General features: G+C 45.7%; 1 protein-coding gene across 1 annotated transcript in view; it reads right to left on the bottom strand.

Annotated features, from left to right (window-relative positions):
- Positions 1–25,753, bottom strand: part of LOC138246551 (sialic acid-binding Ig-like lectin 13) — a 286,183-nt gene that overhangs the window by 157,047 nt on the left and 103,383 nt on the right. The window contains exon 4 of the mRNA XM_069201221.1: positions 17,714–18,016. Within this exon, the coding sequence (XP_069057322.1) occupies positions 17,714–18,016 (303 nt within the window). The remainder of the gene's footprint in view (positions 1–17,713; positions 18,017–25,753) is intronic.

Raw genomic sequence — 25,753 nt, 5'->3', positions numbered from 1 at the left:
TGGAGCACTGGCAGCACCTGCACTTGAGGAGGGATTCCTGTGGGATGGCGGATAGCTGACATCAGGTCTGGCTACAACTGGGTACACAGTTCCTGGATTGTGGCACTGTCAAGCCTGTATGTGATGATCACATGTCTTTCCTCCATTGTCAACAGGTCCACCAACGGTCGGTACACCGGAGGATGCTGCCATCTCCTCACATGTCCCAGCGGACGGTACCTATGAAGGACAACAGCGAGCACAGAATCAAACAACGCAGAGGTACGTACACACAGCTTACACAGAACACCAATCATAATCTAAAAAGTGGCCTATATGTGTGCTGAGTCTAGGCCTAGGTATGTGTGACGCAGTTGAAAATGAAGCCACGTGGGCCCTTGAAATGGCGGCTGCTTGACCTGTAAAGTGGGACAATGGGATGTGAGGTAACTGCGCTGGTGTTGTACACCGTTGCGGTAGACGGTCGAAGACCGTGGCGCAATGCTGGGTTGGCTAACATTGGACCCTATGGGTCCCAAGAACCAATGACGATGTACGCCGGCGGTGACGGTACGCACTGCCGCGGACGTGACCGCCATTTTCTATCTGTTCAATCACTCGATACCTGATCTTCGACAGGAGAGGACCTACACTGCAAGTGCTGCTGTGACCTCGGTCTGGAAGAGACAATGGCTCGAGTGTCTGGGGAAAGGGCCCCTGCCTTCACATTGGAGGAGTTGGATAAACTTGTGGATGGGGTCCTTCCCCAGTACACGCTACTCTACGGTCCTCCAGACAAACAGGTAAGTACTGCTGTATGGGCTATGCCTGTGTGGAGTGGGATGGATGAAAGATGGGGGGGGATTGAGGCGTGCATGAAAGGACGGTGAGTGCATGTGCCACATGCCAAGGGTAGGGATGGGGGCCAATGACTGTGACGGTGCAGTTGGTAATAAGTTTCTCTTCCCCCTGTACAATTCATGCCCACCAGAAAAAAAAATATTTGTCGTGCCATCGCCAAGGAAGTCCGGACTGTGGGTGTCTACCACAGACGGAGCACCCACTGCCGGAAAAGATGGGAGGACATTCACTGCTGGAGCAAGAAGACGGTGGAGGCCCAGCTGGGGATGGCCTCCCAACGTGGGAGGGGTGCCCATCACACCAGTACCCCCCTGATGTTCAGAATCCTGGTGGTGGCATACCCGGAGTTGGATGGACGCTTGAGGGCATCACAGCAGTCACAAGGGGGTGAGTACACTCTCATTCTGCTGATTCAGCTCGCATTGTAGGTGTGTGGGTGGGGGAGGTGGGCTGTGGGTGGGGGAGGTGGGCTGTGGGTTCCCCTAGGCCAGGGCGAGTTTAGTAGGCAAGGACCCTTCTTAAGGCAGGCCCTGTGGCACCCCACCTGTGTACTGTGCCAACTACACCTAGTCAGGCTCCTGTGACATCCATGTGTGCAGAAATCGGGCATAGCCTTGTAACCAATGTCCCTGGGATTGAATAGTGGACTCCAAGTGCGGGGCGTAGTGCAGGGAGCTTCTGTGTCTATCGTGTCGACCAGTGGTAGAGGTATTGCATGCACTCAACATGTTTTTCTTCTGTCTTCCCCCCACTTTTTGTGGTCTCCCTGTGCAGTGGCACCGGAGCAGGAGGGAGCTGCATCCCACATGGCCCTGGAGGGCGACACTACGGAGTCTGAAATCACCAGTGGGACGGAGGACGAGGGGAGCTCCATGGCGGGGACAGGAGCTGACACCAGCGATACGGACTCGTCCTCTGATGGGAGCTCCCTTGCGGTGGTGGGCCAATCTGTGCCCCCCGCATCTACAGGTACAGCCGCCACCCCCCCTATCAGCACCACCCTAGCAGCAGCCCCTCAGCGTTTGCCCCATGCCCGCTCACCCAGGAGAGTTGGCATCACCTTCGCCCCAGGCACCTCAGCTCCTGCCCCAGTCACCCCTGCTGCCCTCATTGAGGAGGCCATTGACCTCCTCAGGTCCCTCACTGTTGGGCAGTCTACCACTTTGAATGCCATCCAGGGTGTAGAGAGGCAGTTGCAACAAACCAATGCATACCTGGAGGGCATTCACTCTGGTCAGGCAGCCCTTCAGCAAACTTTTCAGACTCTGGCCTCAGCACTGATGGCAGCCATTTTCCCTGTCTCTAGCCTCCCCCTCCAGCTTCCTCCACCCAGACACACACCCCTGTACCTCAGCCTATCCCAAGTACACCATCAGACCAGCATGCACACATCTCAACACACAAGGGAAGCTCTGGCAAACAGAAGCACCACACATCCCGAAGGCAATCACGCATGCATTAGACACATGCAGACATACCAATATCTACTGCCTCCACTGTGTCTCCCTCCTCCCTCCCTGTCTCGTTTCCACTCACACCTGCATGCACTACATCCTTAGCCACTACGGCCATCACCAGCACACCCATCACCACACCCCGCTCACGTGCAGTCACCACCCCCACTACCATTTACACGTCCCCTGTGTCCTCTCCCAGTGTGTCTGTGAGGCCAACTCCCAAGGTACACAAACGCAGCCACACACCCACCCAACAGCCATCCACCTCACGACAGCCTCCAGCCCACGCACCTTCACCCAAAGTCACCAAACGAACACCTCCTACAACCACTACCTCTTCCTCCATTCCCAAACCCCCTCCCGCTGCCCATCCTAGTGTTCCTAAGAAACTTTTCCTGGCCAACCTTGACCTCTTTCCCTCACCTCCCCCACCCCTTCAGTCTCCTAGGGCCCCACTCTCCAGGTCCCAACCTAGCACCTGAGCCACAACATCGGCGGGAACAGTGGTGCCAGTAGTCACCGGATTGTGGAGTGCACAATCCAAGGTGTGGAGGGGGCACAGTAAAACCGGCAAGTCTGGGAAAATCAGCACGGCAGGACAAGACCGCCACCAGCCCCGCTGCCCAGGTCTCCACCGCCAGCAGCACCGCTGCCCAGGACAAGACAGCCACCAGCAGCACTGCTGCCCAGGACAAGACCGCCAGCAACACCGCTGCCCAGGACAAGACCGCCGCCAGCAGCACCGCTGCCCAGGATAAGACCGCCAGCAACACCGCTGCCCAGGACAAGACCGCCAGCAGCACCTCTGCCCAGGAACCCACCGCCACAAGCCCTGCTGCCCAGGACCCCGCCACCAGCAGCACCGCTGCCCAGGACAAGACCGCCACCAGCAGCATCTCTGCCTAGGACAAGACCGCCAGCAGCACCGCTGCCCAGGACAAGACCGCCAGCACCACCGCAGGACAGTGAGCGCCAATGATTACAACGCTACTGAGGCCACCACGGGCAGGATGAAGCACTCTGGGCACCAAGCCCCCTCCAGAACCAGTGGAGAGTTACATCCACTACCTCTGTCCTTGGCAGGATAAAGCACTCAGGGCACAAAAAGACCAAAACATTAGCAATCAGGAAGACAATCATAGGACTTGAGCGCTCACAGTAAATCCACATAGTAACATATGAATCCTAATCTTGGCACGGTGCTCCTGGCAAGAGGATCTTCCTTACTCCTCTAGTGTTTCCAGGGAAACTAAACAGTGATAGCTGTCAGGGCACTCATGAATCAAGGATCAATTCCTTAAAGCTATTTTGAGTTCAAATCTTGAGTATATAGTAACAATAACGACACAAAGAATTTCACTATAGGACCGGGATTCATGAAACAAATATGTATTCCATTTCAAAATTGGTATTAAGTCCCTCCTCCAACGCTCTGAGTTTTAGGATCCAATAGCATCCCCTCTTCCTGAGGGCTAGCTCCCTATTGCCACCTCTGGGGTCCCTGCTTATGTGATCAAATCCAAAGAATTCGAAGCCACATGTATTATTTTGTTTAGGACATTGTTGCATATGATTTATTATAGGATATCTCTCATCTTCTTGTCTTAGGGCTCTAAAATGTTCACTCGCCCTTACCCTGAGTGGTCTAATGGTACTGCCTACATAGTAAAGGCCACATTTGCAAATGATCATATAAATGACAAAGTTACTGTTGCATGTGATATTATGGTTAATGCTAAACTGTACTCCGGTAGAACTCGTGAAAGTAGAGATATCTGATTTAGCCCATCTGCGCATACCGCAATGTCCACATTTGTAAAAACCTTTGCTGAGTACCGGCACATCTCAAGAAAAACGTAACACTTTTAATTGGAGAGTACCAGCACTTCTCAGAAACAAGCAGGTACTCTGGTACAGAGTACCTGCACTTCTATTTTTCCATTTAAAGCACTGGCTCTATACATATTTGTTTCATGAATCCCGGTCCTATAGTGAAATTCATTGTGTTGTTATTGTTACTATATACTGAAGATTTGAACTCAAAATAGCTTTAAGGAATTGATCCTTGATTCATGAGTGCCCTGACAGCTGTTCTATCACTCAGGGCACGAAGCCCCCTCCAGAACCAGTGGAGAAAGGCATCCACTACCTCTGTCCTTGGCAGGATGAAGCACTCTGGGCACCAAGCCCCCTCTAGAACCAGTGGAGACTGTTATCCATTTGAGAGACTGTGGCTTTGCACTCCCCAGGATTGAACAGTGGGCAACCCACCCACTGTAGAGACTTGAGAGACTGTGGCTTTGCACTCCCCAAGATTGAACAGTAGGCATGGAAACCCCTTGTGGATCTGGCGTCGTGCACTCATCCGGCTGAGGTGCCCCCCTTTCCCTTCCCCCTGAGGTGCCTGTTTTATTTCTATCTGACGCCCCAGCAGTGTTCTCTCCGTCTTGTTCAGGTATTGAGTGTGGGCCTCGCCCATGCCTTTTGGGCCCAGTGGTCTACTGACTATGATGGTGGAATCCCTTGGACTTGGTGTATATAATTGTTTATAGTGTAAATGTATATATATGTAAATATTTTTGATTTATGTAATTGAATATATTACAATTATTCGACTCATTTCCTTTTGTCCTTGCATTCTTCCAGGGGGGGTTGGGGGTGTAACTGTAATGTATCATGCTGCATTTGTGTGTGTGTTGTAGTGGGTGAGGGTGGAGGTGGGGTTGTTGCGTATTGCGTATGTGTCACTGTTTTTTCCCTCCCCCCTCCCCTGTGTCATAGGTGCAGTACTCACCGTGGTCTTCGCCGCCAGCGTTCGTGGTCCTTGTAGAGGAGCAGGAAGATAAAGTCTGAGAGTATCTGAAGTTCCGGTCCCATGGCGTCCTGGTTCCTCGTGGGGTGTGTAGAGGTGAGCATTTTCCCTTCCAAGTCCTGTTTCCGCAGTGTTTTTGTTTGCGGTGAATCCGCCCCGGAACAGGTGGTGGATTGGACTGTTGTAATTCTGTGGGCGGTACATTGTACTCCGCCTGTCTGTTGGCGGTAACTGCTGCTGTGTTTGTTTTTACCGCCTTGGCGGTCGGAGTTTTAAAGTGGCTGTCTATGTTGGTGGTTTCCGCCACGGTCATGATTCCATTTTTTTATCGCCGGCCTGTTGGCAGTTTTACCGCCGCTTTTACACCGACCACCAGGGTTGTAATGGCCACCTAAGTCCAAACGTAGGAAGTTGACCGGGACCTGCCAGCCAGCATATCCGAGGAGGGCTCCAAGAACGTCGGATCAAGATCCAGGTTTACCCCGGTCGAAGGATTTTCACCTAAAAAAATGACTACGTCCGAAGGTAAAAATATCCACTGAGTCTCCCTAAACGCGTGTCCGAGGAAGAGTTCCAGGAGGTCATATTGGACTGGCAGGCTCGTCCCGCTGAAGAAAATCTTCAGAAAAACGACTAAGTCCTAAGGTAAACTTTTGACCGAGGCCTCCCGCGGGCTGTAGCCGAGCCGGGCTCCATCACGGTCGGCCTTAAACTTTGACTTTGCCCCTGTCGAGGTGAGACCAGATGACCAGATTGGCGCTTTTTGTTTCTATGCACTAGAAAGCAATAATTCTTTCAAAATTAATATCTCTGGTTCCCCTTATCCGATTTTATTCGTTTTGTGTCATTTTAAAGATAAAAATATAAGCTATTTTTATAAATTTTGGATTTTTAAACTGTTTCCTGTGTTTTATTTAATTACTGTTTTGTGTTCTGCCCTTACCAATAACCCATTTTCCAACACTGAGTAACCATGCCGTACCATTCTACCTCCTCCATGATGCAAATGGCACACAAAGCTGATACACCATTATGCAAGTCTTGATAGGCAGAAAACCTCTAATCCTATTTAATACTGATGGCCCTATCATAGATGATCCTGCATTACTGCAACCACTTTGTTCCAAATGCATGGTCTTGTCCTCCCAAATGATACTGTGAGTAGAAGACTTAAAATTTGGACTGGATAGACAGACTGACTGCTTCAATGCTGACACATGCACACACCATGGAGCAGCCTCAGCACTGAAACATAATGAGAGATGGTAACCTAGTGGATATATGGAGGCATACATACCCCGACAGAAAGGAAGGCATATACATTTGCACAGCACAAGGGAACTGAGCACGCTTGAACTGTTGGATTGGCACATGAGACATTTGTAGCTGGACCACTGCGATAAACCATCTACCACATATACTATTGGATAATTCACCAATTAGCCTGACCACAATGATCACTGGACCAAGGCACAGGGTAACCACAAGGCTTTTATCCCCATCAGCCTTATTATATGAGGTCTTCAGTGAGACGTTAAGGGTGGAAATTAAATCCTTTTTTCAAGTAAATGAACAATCAGTCTCATCCATAGGAACACTATGGAAATCCTTCAAGGCTCATATGTGGGTGATTTGCCCGGCCAGGCAATATAGAGTCGCAGAGCTCTGAGAAAACAACTAGATAATCTGGAAAGCAAATTGGGGAAGCTTGAAGGTAAACCCAGATGCCAGCAGATGGCGCATTCGCTTGCTAGGATCAGAGCAATGCTTACTGAATTTATTGAAACTGCTGACCAGGAGATAAAACATATGTATTTATATGCTATAGCACATAGCAATAAGGAGCCATAGAGACCAGGCAGAATCTTAGCCTCATTATTCACCCCTCACAATCACCAAAAGACATTACTCTTGTTGTAGGAAGTGATGGAGAAAGGATGCATGATGTGGAGTTCATATTCACTGAGTTTGTCACGTATTATATAGACCAATACTCATCCCATGGATTAAAATATTACCTAGAATAACTATATAGCACACACTTGGTTGGGCAGACCTCACAGACAGCTTCTAGAGCCACCCATGACTCTGGATGGAATTACCTTGGTGATCTATATCATTCCCACATTCAAGATCCCTGGTCAAAGTCTTCCAAACTTAATTTTCTAGGTTATACTCAGGGTAATTGCTGCTCAAATTTTTGCAAGTATACAACAAGGCAATGGATACCGGGACCCATAAACACTCATTTAGGGAGACCATACTCAGTACACTCTTGAAACCGGACAAATCCCCAGAACACTGCAAATCGTACTGCCCCTTATCTATCTTTGACATGAATCCCAGAATACTGGCTAAAGTATTAGCCAATCAATTGCTCCTTTTTCTCCCAAATCTAGTCCTTCGAGACCAAGCAGGCTTTGTATGTGGTAGGTCCACTGCTCATAAACTCTTTGCTCTTCTTCACCAACTAAACCAGGACATGGAAGCAGCAGCTGTCTTCCTAGATGACAATAAGGTGTTCAATCGTCTAGAATGAGTCTTCCTATTTGCTGTGCTGAATAGAATACATATGCCGGAGAGCTTTGTAAAAGGGATCAGATTTCTGTATATTGGTCCTACTACCTGAGCTCATCTTAATTTCCTACTATCTGCCCCCCCCCAATGGGGATCGGCACCCGGCAGGGATGCCCTCTTTCACCACTGCTCTATGCCTTGGCAACAAAACTACTGGCATGTGTGATTCTTCAATAACACAGCTGAAGGGAACGAAACCTTTCCACAAGGAATCTCATAATCTTAACTGATGCCAAAGATATCACTCTATGCCTTTGGTGTCTGGCTCAAAGTTTCAGTCCAGTCAAGCACACATTTTTCTTGTTCAAGCGCAGGTGGGAATAAGGATTCATTGCAATAAGTCTACAGTATTCCCACTTATACTTGTCAGGGAGCTAGACTTCCCCTTCAATGGTTCAAAATGTCGAGACAGAGAAGTGGTCATTACTGAAAACTATGGAGCAGCTATGGCAAAAATAGAGGAACCGGTGTGAAGATTGGTCCACATTCCCTAGTCACTAATGTGCAGGTTAGCCCTCATGAAAATGATATTCTTGCCCACACTCCTCTACCTTTTCTATAATTGTCCAGGAACACTAAATAAAGAATTATTTAAGATTCTCAAATCATACATGGTCTCCCTGGGCTGGTTGGGGAGACAGTCCAGAGTATGGTGGGATGTACTGACATAACTGTACGATCGAGGAGGACTGGGAGCTCCAGAATTTAAGCTTTACTAATATTGTGCCCAAACCACTTCGCCAACTACTGGTTGATCCTCCAACATATATAACTCACATAACAGAGGAGTATGATACCGCTCACCCATTCTCCCTGCCTGCTATAATCGGACAGATGCCCAAGCGTAAGCACACTTTGATAAACACAGTCTCAAGTACCCAGCTAGCCTGGAATTGGATTCCCAAATTCCAAGCCCAATGCTCTACTCCCCCGATAAAGCATTACCCAATAATAGAGCTCACTAAAGAGAGTCTATCCATGCAGACATTATGAAAATGGGGGATCCAGTGAACTGTGGATATTCCCCTAAAAGAGGACTTTCTGGAGGGCCCACATCAAATGGCTGAGGGAGAGGTTACCACAGTTGACATGTTTACAAATTACTTCCTCAGTGCCTTATGTAAACATTATTCCCCCTCAATTCTGAAAGAGCCCAACCACTGTAGAACACTGACCCACTAACACTTCCAACAAACTCATGGTCTGCTCTCCAAGCTCTAATGCATGACACAAACTGAATGCCCTTACAAGGCCTTCAATGGTAGACATGCATGGAAGTTTGACTTGGGGATTTTGATCACTGATAAGGAATGTAGTTATTCTTGTAAGTAACTTTATTGCCTTCGCCCAGGTGGGTGCCTGAGTTTGATCTACTTTAAATTCCAACACCAATCCTATCTCACCTTTTGTAATGTATGCAAGATCCAGTATGTGACGATTAAACTTACTTAAAAAGCTACAATTCTGTAGCAGACTTTGGGGGTCATTCCGACCCTGGCGGTCCATGACCGCCAGGGCAGGGGACCACGGAAGCACCGCCAACAGGCTGGCGGTGCTTCCAGGGCCATTCTGACCGCGGCGGTAAAGACGCGGTCAGAAAAGGGGAACTGGCGGTTTCCCGCCAGTTTTCCCCTGGCCCAGGGAATCCTCAAGCAGCGCCGCCATGGGGATTCCGACACCCTTCCCGCCACCCTGTTTCTGGCGGTTCTTACCGCCAGGAACAGGATGGCGGGAACGGGTGTCGTGGGGCCCCCTAACAGGGCCCCATGAAGATTTTCACTGTCTGCTTTGCAGACAGTGAAAATCGCGACGAGTGCAACTGCACCCGTCGCACCCCTGCAACTCCGCTGGCTCCATTCGGAGCCGGCTTCCTCGTTGCAGGGCCTTTCCCGCTGGGCCGGCGGGCACCCTTTTGGCGGTCGCCCGCCAGCCCAGCGGGAAAGCCAGAATGGCATCAGACCGCGGAGCGGCCATTTGGCGGTGACCGCATGGCGGGCGGCGACCGCCGCCCGCCGCGGTCAGAATGACCGCCTTTGTGTGTCTCGCTTTGTTGGATTCTGGATTGGGGGCTTCACTTTGCTCTCTGAGATGGTAGAGGAGCCCCCATATCCCAAAATGGCTTATCTAGGCCATACTTGGAGGTGCATGTAGATGTAAGGGGCTTCATCTCAGTGACCCTGTTGATGGCAAAGCATCAGTGGCCTGAATATGGGGGAGTGACCATGCCAACCCTGAAAATGTGGGTAGATGATCTATTCTATTGTAATGACATATTGGACATCCCTCATGCCATGCTCCCACTGACTCAAAGTGCAAATGATATATGGGACCGGCTGAAAAATTGTTTTTTAACATAGAATTATCCCAAGAATGGAGCAGTGGCACGAGGCCTTATTAAAACCTAGATCCGGGTTGGCTGCTTAACCTTTTTGCACCCAATATGAGAAATGTCAAATATATTGGCTAAGTACTGATGACGTGAGTTACATTTCACTACTGTACCAATGTATGTAATGTGGCAGGAGTTGGGGACTAGTACCGTTATGTTGTACCGGTAACAAATAATTTTAATAAATACTCCCAAACATTACGGTAATAGCCATGTTTGTGTTTCTTTACAAAAGCCAGTAATATTGGAAGGCGGGTTATTAGTAGGTATAGGTACACACCAATCACTAGCAATAATGCCCTCAAGCCAATGTTAGGTCCAGTCGGGGTCTCAAAACATCAGCCACTAGCGCAACCCCTGGTAGCTTGGCAATGAGCAGGCAGGCTTAACTTAGGAGACAGGTATGTAAAGCATTTAAATACACCAATGCAGTAAATAAGACACAATACACAATAAAAATCCCCCACCAATTTATACAAATAGGAAACATTTTTGTCTTGAAAACAACACAAACATGACAAAAATCCAATATAGGGACCCAGAGAAATGATTTTTTTAAAGATTAAAAGGAGACGTTTTGCTTAGAAGCAAATAGCACTCAAATGGTTGAAACAAAAAGCGTTGCACTGGACCGGAACACAGTCAGGAGTTCCAGTCGTCTGCAATGTAACACTTTTACACTTACTTCTAGAAGTAAAAACATACCATACCCTCAGCCCCATTCTTTAACAGCCAAACACTTTCACAAAACAGCCAGATACTCATAATATCACCACCAAACTGAAATCCTAAGACCATCTCATAGTTTTAAAGGGTAGTCGGGCTATCTTTGACAAGGCACATGTGTGAACATCCCTCTTCTGTGTGATCACATCCTTTTTTTCTGACAGGTAGTATTGGTGTTTGCACTGGTTCCTGTGCTACCTCCTGCTGCTGCCTCACCTCAGGTCAGCTGCCTTGCTTGTTTCCCACTGTTCTCCTCAATGTTTCATGCTGTTTTTCCCTCCCAACTGCCCCACTGCATTGATCATCAAGTGCTCTTCAAGCACTTGCACTTCCTGTGTTGTCGGCCCACTGTCTTGCTCTGGCAAAGCATATTGTTTTACTCTAATCAGCTTAGTCTCTCACTTGTTGGAATCTTGTATAGTTTGCCACATTTTATTGTGCCAATCTAGTATTTTTTGTGAGATTTTTTAATATACCTTTTTGAGTGTATTCTGAGTATTTTTTTAGGTACATTTTACAGTTACCCAGTGTTGGAAAGTGGATTATTGGTAAGTACCTACACTTAGCAGCAGGCCTCTAACCTCCACATAGGTCCAGTTAGGTCTCAATAAATTAAACCCAGCTCAACCTTTGGTAGCTTGGCAACGAACGAAAGGCTCTACTTAGGAGACAAGTGTATAAAGCATTTAAAAATCACAAAACACTAAATAAGTAAAACACAAAACACAATAAAAAATCCAAACACCAATTTATAACAATAGATTATATTATTATCTTTAAAATGACACCAAAATGATTAAAATCAGATAAGGGGAACCTGAGATATGATTTTTTTAAAGCAGTGATGTTTTCTAGTACATAGAAGGAACTCGCACTCAAAGGGTTTAAAAAAGGGTACACTGGCCAGGGACAAAGTCCAGAGTTCAGGCCACCCACGCGGTAACACTATTACGCTTACTTTCAGAAGTGTTTCTTGATTCAGGAAAGTGGTCCACTCCACCAGCCAAAGGTTCAGAGGCTCTGGTTTGCCTCTTGGGGTCTGGGACTACAACTCCCACAATGCACCCTTTCAACTTATGGAGTTGCTCCAAACATCTCTAAACTTCCGGATCATCTTCCAGAGGTCCTTTTTGGTTCCTTGAAAGGTTCACAACTTGATTCAAGGTTCCCGAAGCTCTGAGTTGCCCCTTGGGAGTTGGGACTACAATTCCCAGAATGCACCTGGTCAGAATCCTCAAATGGACATTGGACACTGGTCAGCTGGACTTTGCTTGCAGGACTTGATACAGGGTACTCTGGGCAGCTCCTTTGTTCCTGTAGCAAACAGGAAGACTCTCCTTGAAGCAGTAGAAGACAGGCAAAGTCCTTTTAGTGGCCAGCAAGGCAGGCCTGCCTTTAAAATGACCCTTGGTACCTCAGCAGTGCACCTACGGGTGGACCACCTATTCTGGGGTCCCTAAACCTACATGCCCTAACATATACTAGGGACGTATAGGTAGGTTGACATAACCAATTTTAATTAGACTGATTTTACACAGAGCACAGGCCCTGTGACTGGTTAGCAATACCCAGGCCACCCTCAGAGTCAGGAAAACACCAGGAAAACACCAGCAAAATTTAAAAAATGGGGGCAAAAAGTTAGGGGGCCTCTGCAATCAGCCCTGTTTTCTCACACCCAGTCACACATCACCAGCACAGATCAGATTAGAACTCAGCCTAGTCAAACAGACTCTAGCCAGGACAGCTGCTAATACCATCTGTTGCTGTAAATTCAAAACGCCTGATAAAAACATTATAAATTATAACATATCGCTGGAGATGAAAGACAGATTACATCCACCTACCAGAAAATATATCAATACAAAAATCTCCATCTTTAGTCTAGAAGAAATCTGTGACTCCTCTGCCAGCTACGACTTCAGAAAAAATGGCAAACAAAACAACAACAAAAAACAATCACTACTGGATGAGGAAGTAAGATTAGCCCAAATACAGCATGCATGGACGGTTCTGAAGAGCTACAAGTCCTTGAAAAAACAAACATATTTGGGAAACACCAACTGGGCTTCCTAACATCAATTTTGCATTTGCCTCCATCGATAAGAAAGGATGGCACAGGCAGCTGTTGGGCCATGTAACAGAGGGCATAATGTATGTCCTGTGTATCTTTAAAGGGACGCTTAGCCTCCATTGATCCTTGGTTTTCCCAGTTTGAAACCAAAAGGGCCTTCGCTCCAGCAGACACGCAATAATCACCTGTCTTAGCTCGGCAGATCCAATCAATCAATCAATCAATCACAGCATTTGTAAAGCGCGCTACATACCCGCGAGGGTCTCAAGGCGCTGGGGAAGGGGGGTGCTACTGGTCGAAGAGCCAGGTCTTGAGGAGTCTTCTGAAGGCCAGCAGGTCCTGGGTCTGTCGTAGGATGGTGGGGAGAGTGTTCCAGGTCTTGGTGGCGAGGTAGGAGAAGGATCTGCTGCCGGCGGTGGTTTTTCGGATGCGGGAGACTGTTGCGGTTGTTGAGGTAGGTGGGACCGGTGTTGTGCAGTGCTTTGTGTGCGTGGATCAGGAGCTTGAAGGTGATCCTTTTGTTGACGGGGAGCCAGTGCAGGTCTCTCAGGTGGAGTGTGATGTGGCTGCGGCGGGGGACATTGAGGATGAGTCGGGCCGAGGCGTTCTGGATGCGTTGGAGTCGTCTCAGGAGCTTGTTTGTAATTCCTGAGTAGAGGGTGTTCCCTTAGTCGAGTCTGTTGGTGATGAGGGCCTGGGTCACAGTTTTTCTTGTGTCGAGGGGGATCCATTTGAAGATCCTGCGGAGCATACAGAGGGTGTTGAAACAGGACACGGAGACGGCGTTGACTTGCCTGATCATGGAGAGAGTGGAGTCGAGGATGACCCCCAGGATGCGTGCGTGGTCCGTGGGTTCCGGGGCTGTGCCTAGTGACGTGGGCCAACAAGAGTCATCCCAGGCTGATGGGGTGGGTCCGAGAATGAGGACCTCCGTCTTGTCTGAGTTCAGCTTCAGTCTGCTGTCCTTCATCCAGTCGGCTACGGCCTTCATTCCTCGGTGGAGGTTAGCTTTGGCGGTGTAAGGATCTTCGGTGATGGATATGATCAGCTGGGTGTCGTCGGCGTAGGAGATGATGTTGAGGTTGTGTTGTCGTGTGACGTGGGCGAGGGGGGCCATGTGGATATTGAACAGTGTTGGGCTGAGGGAGGATCCCTGTGGGACGCCGCAGATGATCTTGGTGGTTTTAGAGCGGAAGGGTGGGAGGCGGACACTCTGGGTTTTGCCGGAGAGGAAGGATGTGGTCCAGGCCAGGGCCTTCTCTTGGATACCGGCGTCATGGAAGCGTGCTGATAGGGTGCGGTGGCAGACCGTGTCAAAGGCTGCTGATAGGTCCAGGAGGATGAGGGCAGCTGTTTCTCCTTTGTCCATCAGGGTCCGGATGTCGTCAGTGGCGACGATGAGGGCGGTCTCGGTGCTGTGGTTACTGCGAAAACCAGATTGGGAAGGATCCAGGATGTTGTTGACTTCGAGGTAGCGGGTCAGCTGTTTGTTGACAATCTTCTCTGTCACTTTTGCCGGGAAAGGGAGCAGGGAGATGGGCCGGAAGTTCTTGAGGTCCTTGGGGTCCACCTTAGGCTTCTTCAGACGGGCGTTGATCTCGGCATGCTTCCGCTTTCTGGGAAGGTTGCTGTCTCGAAGGAACAGTTGATTGTTTTCCGGAGGTGGGGCGCGATGGCTGCGCTGGCTTTGTTGAAGACGTGGTGAGGGCAGGGGTCCAATGGGGATCGAGAGTGGATGGAGTTCATGATTTTGATGGTGTCTTCGTCGCTGACGCTGGACCAGACGGTCAGGCGACTGGTGCGAGTGGTAGTCGCAGGGGTGGTGGACTCGGTGGTGGGTGCGGAGGGTCGGGGTTGAAGCTGTCATGGATGTCGGTGATCTTGCGGTGGAAGAAGGTGGCCAGGGAGTCGCACAGGTCTTGAGATGGTGGGATGTCGTTGGTGATGGAGCTGGGGTTGGAGAGTTCTTTCACGATGCTGAAGAGCTCTTTGGTGTTGTGTGCGTTGTTGTCTAGGCGGTCCTTGAAGGCGGTCTTCTTGGCGGTCCTGATGAGTTGGTGATGTCTGCGGATGGCGCTCTTGAGGGCTGTGTGGTTGTCTGGTGTTCGGTCGTGGAGCCATTTCTTCTCCAGCTTCCGACAGGTGTGCTTGGAGATCCGGAGGTCCTCGGTGAACCAGGCGGCTTTCTTGTTGGTGTGGTTGGTTGTAAAGGTCTTGAGAGGGACAAGGGTGTTGGAGCAGTCGTTGATCCACTGTGTGAGGTTGGTCGCGGCGGTGTCTGGGTCGGTGGGTGGTCTCAGGGCGAGGGCGGTAGTCAGTTGGTCCTCGGTGACCTTGCCCCAGCAGCGGCATGGTAGCTGTTGGGTGCAGTGGTGGGTTTTCTGAAGGTGAAGTGGACGCATCTGTGGTCTGTCCAGTGTGATTCGGTGGTGTGGTTCACTGATGTGCTGCACTGCGAAATCATTTCAGGGGTGAAAAAGAAAGGATAGTGGCAGGCCCCACTGACAAAAGATTTCTAACCTAGCGGGCTGGTATGAATTGCACTAAACATGACTTTTTTTGGGCTCAACTGATCAGGAACATGAACATTGTCAAAATACTTCTATTTTAACAGGTTGCTACAAACTGCACTATGCACTTTATTTGGCATTCCTTCCACAATTTGACAACTTTAATGCCCCCTGATCCCAAGAATTGGGTACCTGGCCAACATCTCAGGCCATTTTGTGTTTGTGCATCATGGCACAATGTCACAGTCCTGTAAAACTCTCTGAGGGCACCAGTGGCTTTGTGCACATATTAGCTCGTTGTTTGCACTTTACACTCCCTATGTCAATGCCCTCACAGTCTGTAACCTGTCTTGATCTATATTTTAACCCTTCTTCTAACTCAGTTTTATGGATATGTACTATGTTTTGTATATGCAAAGGTTTTTATTAATCATGCATAATAAAGTTATTAATATTATTGTTGTTATTATTGTTGTTATTGTTATTAATATTAATATTATATGCAACAATATAATGCAAAATGTTGTAATTTGAAATAGGACAGGCCTACGGCCTTTGTCAAGGGATCCAAACATCAATATATAAAATGCAGGCCTACGGCTTTGTCAAGGGTTCACCACATCAACATATATAAAGCAGACCTACTGGCTTTGTCAAACAGTCACTATGTTATTAAATCAGCACATACCATAATTTACGACTGAAACCAATGGAATCATTAGCCATAATCCAATGCATTCATTATAAAGATACACATTACAATGATCAATAGTAATTCTCACTAAAATAATTTTTAAATAAAGCACTTAATCAAAACATCCATAAACCTGTTTGAGTTTTCAAAACATATAATGCAGGCACAATATCAACCACAGGGGGTCTCTGCACTCCAGCAAAAGAGCATACAACACCAGGTCCTAGACCTTTATAAATAATTAAAAGGTCTCATGGGATCATGTATTCAATGATGCAAGAGACATAGAGGTGGTTGTCTTAGAGCCAGCAACAAAATGCACCTGCTGGGCTTTTGGAAAGACAGTAAAATTAGATGTATATTTTCAAAAGATCTCAGAAGATTGGAGAGCAAGAGAGAAGTGGGTGAGGGGCAGGTGAACGGAAGGGGCCAGTATTTGATGGGGGTAAGCAGCTCACAAGAGACAGTAAGAAATCACCTGCACTATCATGGAGTGCATAAAAAAAAAGAAATACAATATTTTCCTAACACGAGTAAGGCAATCCAAAGGATGGTCAAAAGGCCAAATCTTTGGTAGGACATGTGGTGTCTAGTAGGAAGTGAACACACCTCATCTAGGGCCAGATGTAGGAAACAGTTTGTGACTCGCAAACGTCAAAAATTGCCGTTTGCGAGTCGCAAACCGGAGTTTCCAATGCAGAAATGCATTATGCGAGTCGGAACCGACTCGCAAAATGCATTTCCGACTCACAAATAGGAAGGGGTGTTCCCTTCCTATTTGCGACTCGCAGTGGGATGCAATTCCATTTGCGACCGCGTACGCGGACGCAAATGGAGTCGCAGTTACCATCCACTTGAAGTGGATGGTAACCCACTTGCAAATTGGAAGGGGTCCCCATGGGACCCCTTTCCCTTTGTGAATGGACCCCAAAATATTTTTTCAGGGCGGTAGTGGTCCAAAGGACCACTACCTGCCCTGAAAAAATTCCGAAACTAAAGGTTTCGGATTTTTTTTTAAGTGCAGCTCGTTTTCCTTTATTGACAAGCAATCACGGACATGGAGGTCTACTGACTACAGCAGGCCTCCATGTTAGCGAGTGCCCATAGTCGCTATGGGGTCGCAAATTGCGACCCACCTCATTAATATTAATGAGGTGGGTCTTTGCGACCCCATAGCGACTCGCAGACGGTGTCTGAGACACCGTGCTGCATATGGTTTTGAGACTCGTAAATTGCGAGTCGCTCGGAGTTGCAATTTCAGAGTCGCAAAACCAAGTTTTGCTACATCTGGCCCCTAGTGAGTATTGGCACGAGGAATTTTCCTAAATAAAATTGTTTTTTTTTGTTTTTCTATCAAATCCTACTTTACAGCATTATTTTTCTACTATTTATTTTTTAAAAGGTTTGCCAAATTCCTCATATTGACGTAGATTTAAAAGCACATGTCCTGAAGTTGATAAAAAGTACCTAAGGTATCTAAGTCTCGGGCTTATCTGTTGCTCCTGTTCAAACTGCATCACACCGATGTTTGCACAACGTACTGTGACTGAAACCGTCAGGAATCTACTGGTACATGTATCACATGGACATATCATGTAAAGTGTTATTTTGTGAAATTGGATGAAAGTTGTACTTACATTCAACATTCAACAAGACGCTTCTAGAGCTGGATGCCTTCACGGCTCGGAAGTAGGCGGTGCAATGCAGACGTGTGTTGTTATGGTGCCTCGAGGCAGTGAAGGTGATAGTAGATTTATAGGTTTTGGTGCCAATAATATGAGAAACAGAAGATGTTTTAGGATAGTTAAAGTGTAACTTTGGGCTCCATGTAATCTTCGGGGCGGTGCCTGAGCATCTCCCGGGCGCCGCACACTCCACAGTTACCAGTTCACCCTCGATCAGTCGATCAGGGAGATTGATTTCTGGCTCGTCGTGAAGACCTAAGTAATAGCATAAAAATATATAACGTCATTTTTTATAAAATGCACAATCTAGGTAGCTGGACTTATAAAGAAGCTCTAACGAAGACAAAATGTTTGATTTATTGTATAATGGCCGGTGTTGTCACAGTACGATATGGGTTTGTTTGTTGCACACACAGACAGCTCACAAACAATCAGACGCGAGATCTACATGCGGGTCACACACAAGATGCAAACGCACCTAAAAGACACCACACAGCCATGCATGCTCGCTGTTGTGGATGGTGAATGCAAGAGCAGTAATGCAGGTGGAAGGATGGCTGTGTGAGCAGTGCAGAAACGCATGGCTTTTGCAGTTGCCTCGGTGGGTGGAGGATCCTAGGTGTAAATCATTCTTGGTTGATGGGTGAATATTTAAATGTGGATGTGGGCAGATAGATAACGAATTTTGGAGGAATTAGATAGTCAAAGTGGTTTCTAGATAGACCTATAAATATGCTTTTAGGGAACAGAGAACGCAGTCTCAAAAACAAGCATTGACAATGCCATTAGGTCTAATTGAATGTGCTGCATCCTGCACTCATATAGCACACCTCTCACCAAACATGCCTTGCACTCTGCTCTCACACAGTCACACTCACATGCTTCACTTACAGGCAACCTTCTCAACTTTGACAAGTTCTGAAAATGTTGATTCACCTTTGTTTATTCTCATAGGTTTTTTAGCTAAAACCCATTCACCAGGTTTCACCTCTAGATCCCTTACATGTTTCATTCTGTCAAAATATTTCTTGCAACTTTCCTGTTTGCTCCTCACAAGTTTACAAACTTGTTCCAAATCAACACAATCATCATTACGTCCTCTTATATCATCCAACCATGTGGGCAATAGAGCTGTAACAGATTTTCTTTCCCTTAACAGGACAAAAGGTGCAACCCCAGTAGTACTATGGGGTATGGTATTATAAGACCAAACATTTTGCTGTAAATACTCAGAAACATTAAGATTATTACCAGTGGCTGTCTGCAGTCCTTCTTTCAACATACGGTTGGCTCTTTCAACTAGTCCATTCAAAGAAGGACTGTAAAGGGGTACTTTATAATGTTTCACAGAATGTCTTAAAAGAAAATCTGTCATTTCAACAGACACAAAATGTGTCCCATTATCCCTAACAACTTTCTTAGATGGACCTCAACTTGAAACAAACATTTCAAACACTTTGTGGCAGTACTGGAATCAGCAGACTTGACAAAAGCAAAATACAACCAATTGGAAAAACAATGAATGGCTACTATCATATATCTGTTCTCATTCTTCAACATGTTAAATGGTCCAGCAAAATCGAAATCAATAATTTCCCATGCATTATTGGGCCATTCCGTAAAACACAAAGGATTAGTGTTCACTTTTCAATGTTTACCTGAACATAAACATTCAGCACACTTATCAACATGACATTTAACTTGAGAGTCTATTCCAGGCCATCAGTAATGTTGTTTAATATTCTTCACAGTGGCTGAAATGCCCAAATGTCCTTGATGTGCCATTGAAATATTACCATATCTTAAAGCTAAAGGTGGCACGAACATACTATGTCTCATCGCAATACTATTGACCACTGACAATTCAGGTCCTACTTGAGCAAAGGATTTCGAATCCTTGTCCAAGTTCCTGTCGGAAGGCCAACCAGAAATGAGATACTCCTTAAACCTTGGATAAACAATCCTCATTAATGCAGCTCTCATTCCACTCTTCCTCAGATATCTTGAAATCACAAGTAGCATCTGACACGGTCATCACACACTCTTCCTCAACATAATGTTCGCTCTCATCTTCAACAACTGGCAAACGTGAAAGACAGTGTGCTCTTATATTCTTACCGCCTGGGATATACTTAATATCAAAATTAAATTCAAGTGCTTTAGAAATTAACCTTACAAATTTGGAAGATGCTTTGTTAGAACAACTGTCACCCAACATATATATCAATGGCTTGAGATCCATATACAAGTCAAATTTAGTACCCCAAATATACATTTTGAACTTTTCTGCTGCCCAAGAACAAGCAAGCGCTTCTCGTTCAATTGTGATATACTTTTGTTCAGCTGAACTCAACATTCTTGATGTGAAAGCAACAGTATTCTCAAGTCCATCTACAAATTGACTCAACGCAGCACCTAAAACTAAAGTAATGATACTTTTAACACCAAGAGTGAAAGGCTTAATAGCAGGGGCATCCACCATTAAATCTTTCAGTTTACCAAAGACAGATGCACTTCCTCAGTCCAAACAAATTTGATATGTTTTTTTTAAAAGTGCCCACAAAGGTTGTACCACCATAGCATAGCCACAAACAAACATGGAGTAATATTCACTCAGACCTAGAAAAGATCTAAGAGAATATTTGTCTTTTGGTACGATGGCTTTAACTAGAGATGACTTTAGTGCGATACCCTTATCTGAAATGTTATGTCCTAAATAATTGCCTTGGTTTGATAAAACCTTGCATTTATCTTTGTTGCCCGTAACACCATGTTTCTCCAATGTTTTAAATACTAGATATAGCAGCTCAATATGTTTTTCTTTGCTTTCTGTATGAATAAGAATATCATCTTGAAAAGCTTGAATACATTGTTCTTCACCGAACAATGCGGCCATAAATCTTTGAAAGACGCTAGCTGTGGACGCTAACTCAAGAGGCATACGCAAATACATATAAGTTCCAAAGGGAATTTGATCTATAGTTGAAAAATGCCTGCTTTTCTCTAAATTCTCTAACAAATAATTAATCCTTGACAAAGGATGGGAATCCACCAGAATGTTGCGGTTAAGTGCATGCAAGTCGGCACACAAACGGATACCACCAGATTTTTTTTAGCCAGAACTATAGCAGAAACCTATTCGGAAGAGTCTACTGATGTGATAATACTCTGTTCACACATTTTGTCAAGTAACTTTTTAAGATCCTGTCTAACAGAAAATGTCACAGGTCTAAGTTTCTGCGTAACTGGCCTGGCACCTTTTTTCAACTTGATTTGATATTCAAACCCTTTTACTAGACCATTATCACTGTTAAACACTTTGTCAAATCTTTCAAACAAACTTTCCTAAGAACAATAATCAGTCTGCAAATTTCCATCTGATACAGTAGGAACAGGCAGATCTCCTAGTACTACAGGTACACTCTGACCTGGTTTCAACACTATAGCCAACTTGGCTTGATCTTGCCACCTCAAGATATCTCTACCATGTTCAGCAGCATACAGTTTAGTACTTATGCTTCTAACCTTAAAATCCAATATATCCATAAAGAAACCCTTTATTGTAACATCAAATTCACCAAAAGCATTAGGGTTACCATCAGTATGTTTCAGTAATTTTCCGGGCCGGATTTTCTCAAATGTTACATCAGATAATATTGTAATAGGGGAACCAGAATCTGCCATTACCATCAAACTGACAGAGCCTATGTTGACAGAACAAATAGGACATTTACATTTGTTTTGAGAAAGATCAATAGTATCAACGTATACTGTTAACAATACATTGTTAAACGTTTCACAAAGATTATCATCAACAACTTCAATTTGAGATATCTGTTTTTGTCTTAGCTAAACGGCATACACTTTGAAAACGTCCCACTTTTTTGCAAAAATTACATCTGTTTCCATGAGCTGGCCATGATGGAATATTCCCTATATGTGTCTTTGAACCACATCTAAAACAGTAACCTGAATTTTTTCTTTCAATATTTTTGCTTGTTTTACCCTTATTGGATACAGCACTAATTTCCAACTCATCTGTCTGCGACACGCCAATAACATGAACAGAAGACTTAATATTCTCTGTTAAAATTTTGGAAGAAATGATAGAGCGTTCTATACTATTCGCTATGTCCATGGCTTCACGTAACGACGGATTCTTACATGTCGATATTCGTTCCTGAATCTTTTTGTAATAACAATTGAAAACCAATTGATCACGTAAATATATATCAATATTCAAACCAAATTCACATTTAACCCCTTCGCTGCCAGGCCTTTTCCCCCTCAGGTGCCTGGCCTTTTTTTGGCTATTTGGGGCAGGGCGTGCTTAGGCCCTCATAACTTTTTGTCCACATAAGCTACCCACGCCAAATTTGCATCCTTTTTTTCCAACATCCTAGGAATTCTAAAGGTACCCAGACTTTGTGGGTTTCCCTGAAAGAGACAAAGACATTAGCCAAAATACAGTGAAAATGTCATGTTTTTAAAAAAAATGGTAAAAAAGGGCTGCAGAAGAAGGCTTGTGGTTTTTTCCCTAAAATTGGCATCAACAAAGGGTTTGCGGTGCTAAAATCACCAGCTTCCCAGCTCTCAGGAACAGGCAGACTTGAATCATAAAACCCAATTTTTCAACAAACTTTTGGCATTTTACTGGGACATACCCCTTGTTTACGATTTTTTGTGCTTTCAGCCTACTTCCAGTCAGTGACAGAAATGGGTGTGAAACCAATGATGGATCCCAGAAACCTAAACATTTCTGAAACCTAGACAAAATTCTGAATTCAGCAATGGGTAATTTGTGTAGCTCATACAAGAGTTTCCTACAGAAAATAAAAACTGAAATAAAAAAATATTGAAATTGAGGTGAAAAAAACAGCAATTTTTCTCTACTTCTTACTCTGTAACTTTTTCTTACAATGTCAGATTTTTTAAAGCAATATACCGTTACGTCTGCTGGACTCTTCTGGTTGCGGGGATATATTGGGCTTGTAGGTTCATCAAGAACCCTAGGTACCCAGAGCCAATAAATGAGCTGCACCTTGCAGTGGTTTGTCATTCTTTACCGGGTATACAGCAATTCATTTGCTGAAATATAAAGAGTGAAAAATAGGTATCAAGAAAACCTTTGTATTTCCAAAATGGGCACAAGATAAGGTGCTGAGGAGCAGTGGTTATTTGCACATCTCTGAATTCTGGGGTGCCCATACTAGCATGTGAATTACAGGGCATTTCTCAAATAGACATCTTTTTTACACACTGTCTTATATTTGGAAGGAAAACATGTAGAGAAAGACAAGGGGCAATAACACTTGTTTTGCTATTCTATATTCCCCCAAGTCTCCCGATACAAATGGTACCTCACTTGTGTGGGTATGCCTAGTGCCCGTGACAGGAAATGCCCCAAAACACAACGTGGACACATCAAATTTTCCCAAAGAAAACAGAGGTGTTTTTTGCAAAGTGCCTATCTGTGGATTTTGGCCTCTAGCTCAGCCGGCACCTAGGGAAACCTACCAAACCTGTGCATTTCAGAAAACAAGAGACCTAGGGGAACCCAAGACGGGGTGAGTTGTGGGGCTCTCACCAGGTTTTAATACCCAGAATACTTTGCAAACCTCAAAATGTGGCTAAAAAAACACTTTTTCCTCACATTTCAGTGACAGAAAGTTCTGGAATCTGAGAGCAACCAGAAATTTCCTGCCACCCAGCGTTCCCCCAAGTCTCCCTATAAAAATGGTACCTCACTTGTGTGGGTAGGCCTAGTGCCCGGGACAGGAAATGCCCCAAAACACAAAGTGGACACCTCATATTTTCTCAAAGAAAACAGAGATGTTTTTTACAAAGTGCCTACCTGTGGATTTTGGCCTCTAGCTCTGCCGGCACCTAGGGAAACCTACCAAACCTGTGCATTTTTTAAAACTAGAGACTGAGGGGAATCCAAGACGGGTGACTTGTGGTGCTCTTACCAGGTTCTGTTACCCAGAATCCTTTACAAACCTCAAAATGTGGCTTAAAAAAAACACTTTTTCCTCACATTTTGGTGACAGAAAGTTTTGGAATCTGAGAGCAGCCACAAATTTCCTTCCACCCAGCGTTTCCTCAAGTCTCCCGATAAAAATGGTACCTCACTTGTGTGGGTAGGCCTAGTGCCCGGGACAGGAAATACCCCAAAACACAAAGTGGACACCACATTTTCTCAAAGAAAAATGAGGTGCTTTTTGCAAGGTGCCTACCTGTAGATTTAGGTCTCTAGCTCTGCCGGCACCTAGGGAAACCTACCAAACCTATGCATTTTTTAAAACTAGAGACCTAGGGGAATCCAAGACGGGGTGACTTGTGGGACTCTCACCAGGTTCTGTTACCCAGAATCCTTTGCAAACCTCAAAATTTGGCTAAAAACACTTTTTCCTCATATTTTGGTGACAGAAAGTTCTGGAATCTGAGAGGAGCCACAAATTTATTTCCACACAGTGTTCCCCCAAGTCTCCCGATAACAATGGTACCTCACTTATGTGGGTAGGCCTTGTGCTTGCAACAGGAAATGCCCCAAAACACTATCTGGACACATCAAAATGATCAAATAGAAAACTACCTGTTTTTGCGGGGGAACCTTTTTTTTTGGTCCTTGGCTCAGCAGCCATCTAGGGAAAGCTACCAAACACAGATATTTCTGAAAACTAGACACCCAAGGGAGTCAAGCGAGGTGTGACTTGCGTGGATCCCCCAATATTTTCTTACCCAGAATCCTCAGCAAACCTCAAATTTAGCTAAAACATCACATGTTTCTCACATTTTTGTGTGGGATCACTGCACCGGGACAAATTTCCTACCACCCAACGTTCCCCTCAGTCTCCCGGTAAAAATGATACCTCACTTGTTTAGGTGGGGCAAGTGTTTGTGACAGGGAAGAGCCAAATTGAGGGGGAACCAAAGTGGGTCCAAAAGGGCAGTTTGAAAAAAAAAAAACACTTTTAGGCTGACAAGTGCAGCAGAAGCTTTAATGGTATAGATGAGACAATGCTGGGTGGTAGGAATTTTGTGGATACCTGCAGATTCCAGAAGGTTCCATCACAAAAATGTGGGAAAAATGTGTGCTTTCCAGCAAAGTTGCAGGTTTGCAGGGCATTGGGGGTAAGGAAATGGTGCTTGGTGCATGTGAAGCACACCACCCTGGAATCAACTAGATGTTTAGTTTTCAGTTGTGCCTAGGTCTTGTGGATTTTTGTACATGGCAGAATCCCAAAGTAAAAAAAAAAGTGCAGCCCTCACCATTCCAAGTGGGACGATTTTGAGAGTTACCAAGCTCTCATGGCCCAAATGTAAAACAAAACCCGAAAATAATCAAATGTCCTTTTGCTTGCCATGGGATAAGATGTTTTAGTGTGCGGGGGAGAGCTGAAAGACTGTAAGCCCCTTCAGTTCGGGTGGGGGCATAACCAGGCCAATACTGGTTGGTAGCCACCACCCCACTATTTTCTTTTATTTTTTTTATTCCCTGGCATCTAGTAGACTTTCTGTCCCCCCGGGGTGTGGATCGGGGGTAATTGCCCAATCTGCCCACTGGTGGGCAGAACAACTTTGGCCCCATTTATTTGGGGTGGGGGTATGGCCATACCCCCAACCTCTTATTTTGAAAATAAAAAAGTTCCCTGGTCTCTGGTGGGCTTTCTACCCCCTTTGGGGACCGATGTTCCTTCCAAAATAGGCCAATCTGTCCCCAAGGGGGGCAGTTTTGGCCAACAGTAATGTGCCCCCATGGGGAGAGACCCTTTCCCAAGGGGCTTCCCCATCCAAACAAAACACACACATACACACACACCAATCCATGATGTCTAGAGTGCCTAACAAAAATAGGCTGATCCTTGTCTAAAGGGTCGCTACCCATACATAAAAACATAAAGTAAATAAAAAATATATATATCCCTGGTGTCTAGAGGTGTCTGCCACCCGGGGCAGATCCGCCTAATTATATTAGGTCAATCTGCCTCC

This window comes from Pleurodeles waltl, chromosome 7, assembly GCF_031143425.1.
Source record: "Pleurodeles waltl isolate 20211129_DDA chromosome 7, aPleWal1.hap1.20221129, whole genome shotgun sequence".
Lineage (NCBI taxonomy): Eukaryota > Metazoa > Chordata > Amphibia > Caudata > Salamandridae > Pleurodeles > Pleurodeles waltl.
This window is presented reverse-complemented; position numbering and strand designations above follow the sequence as displayed.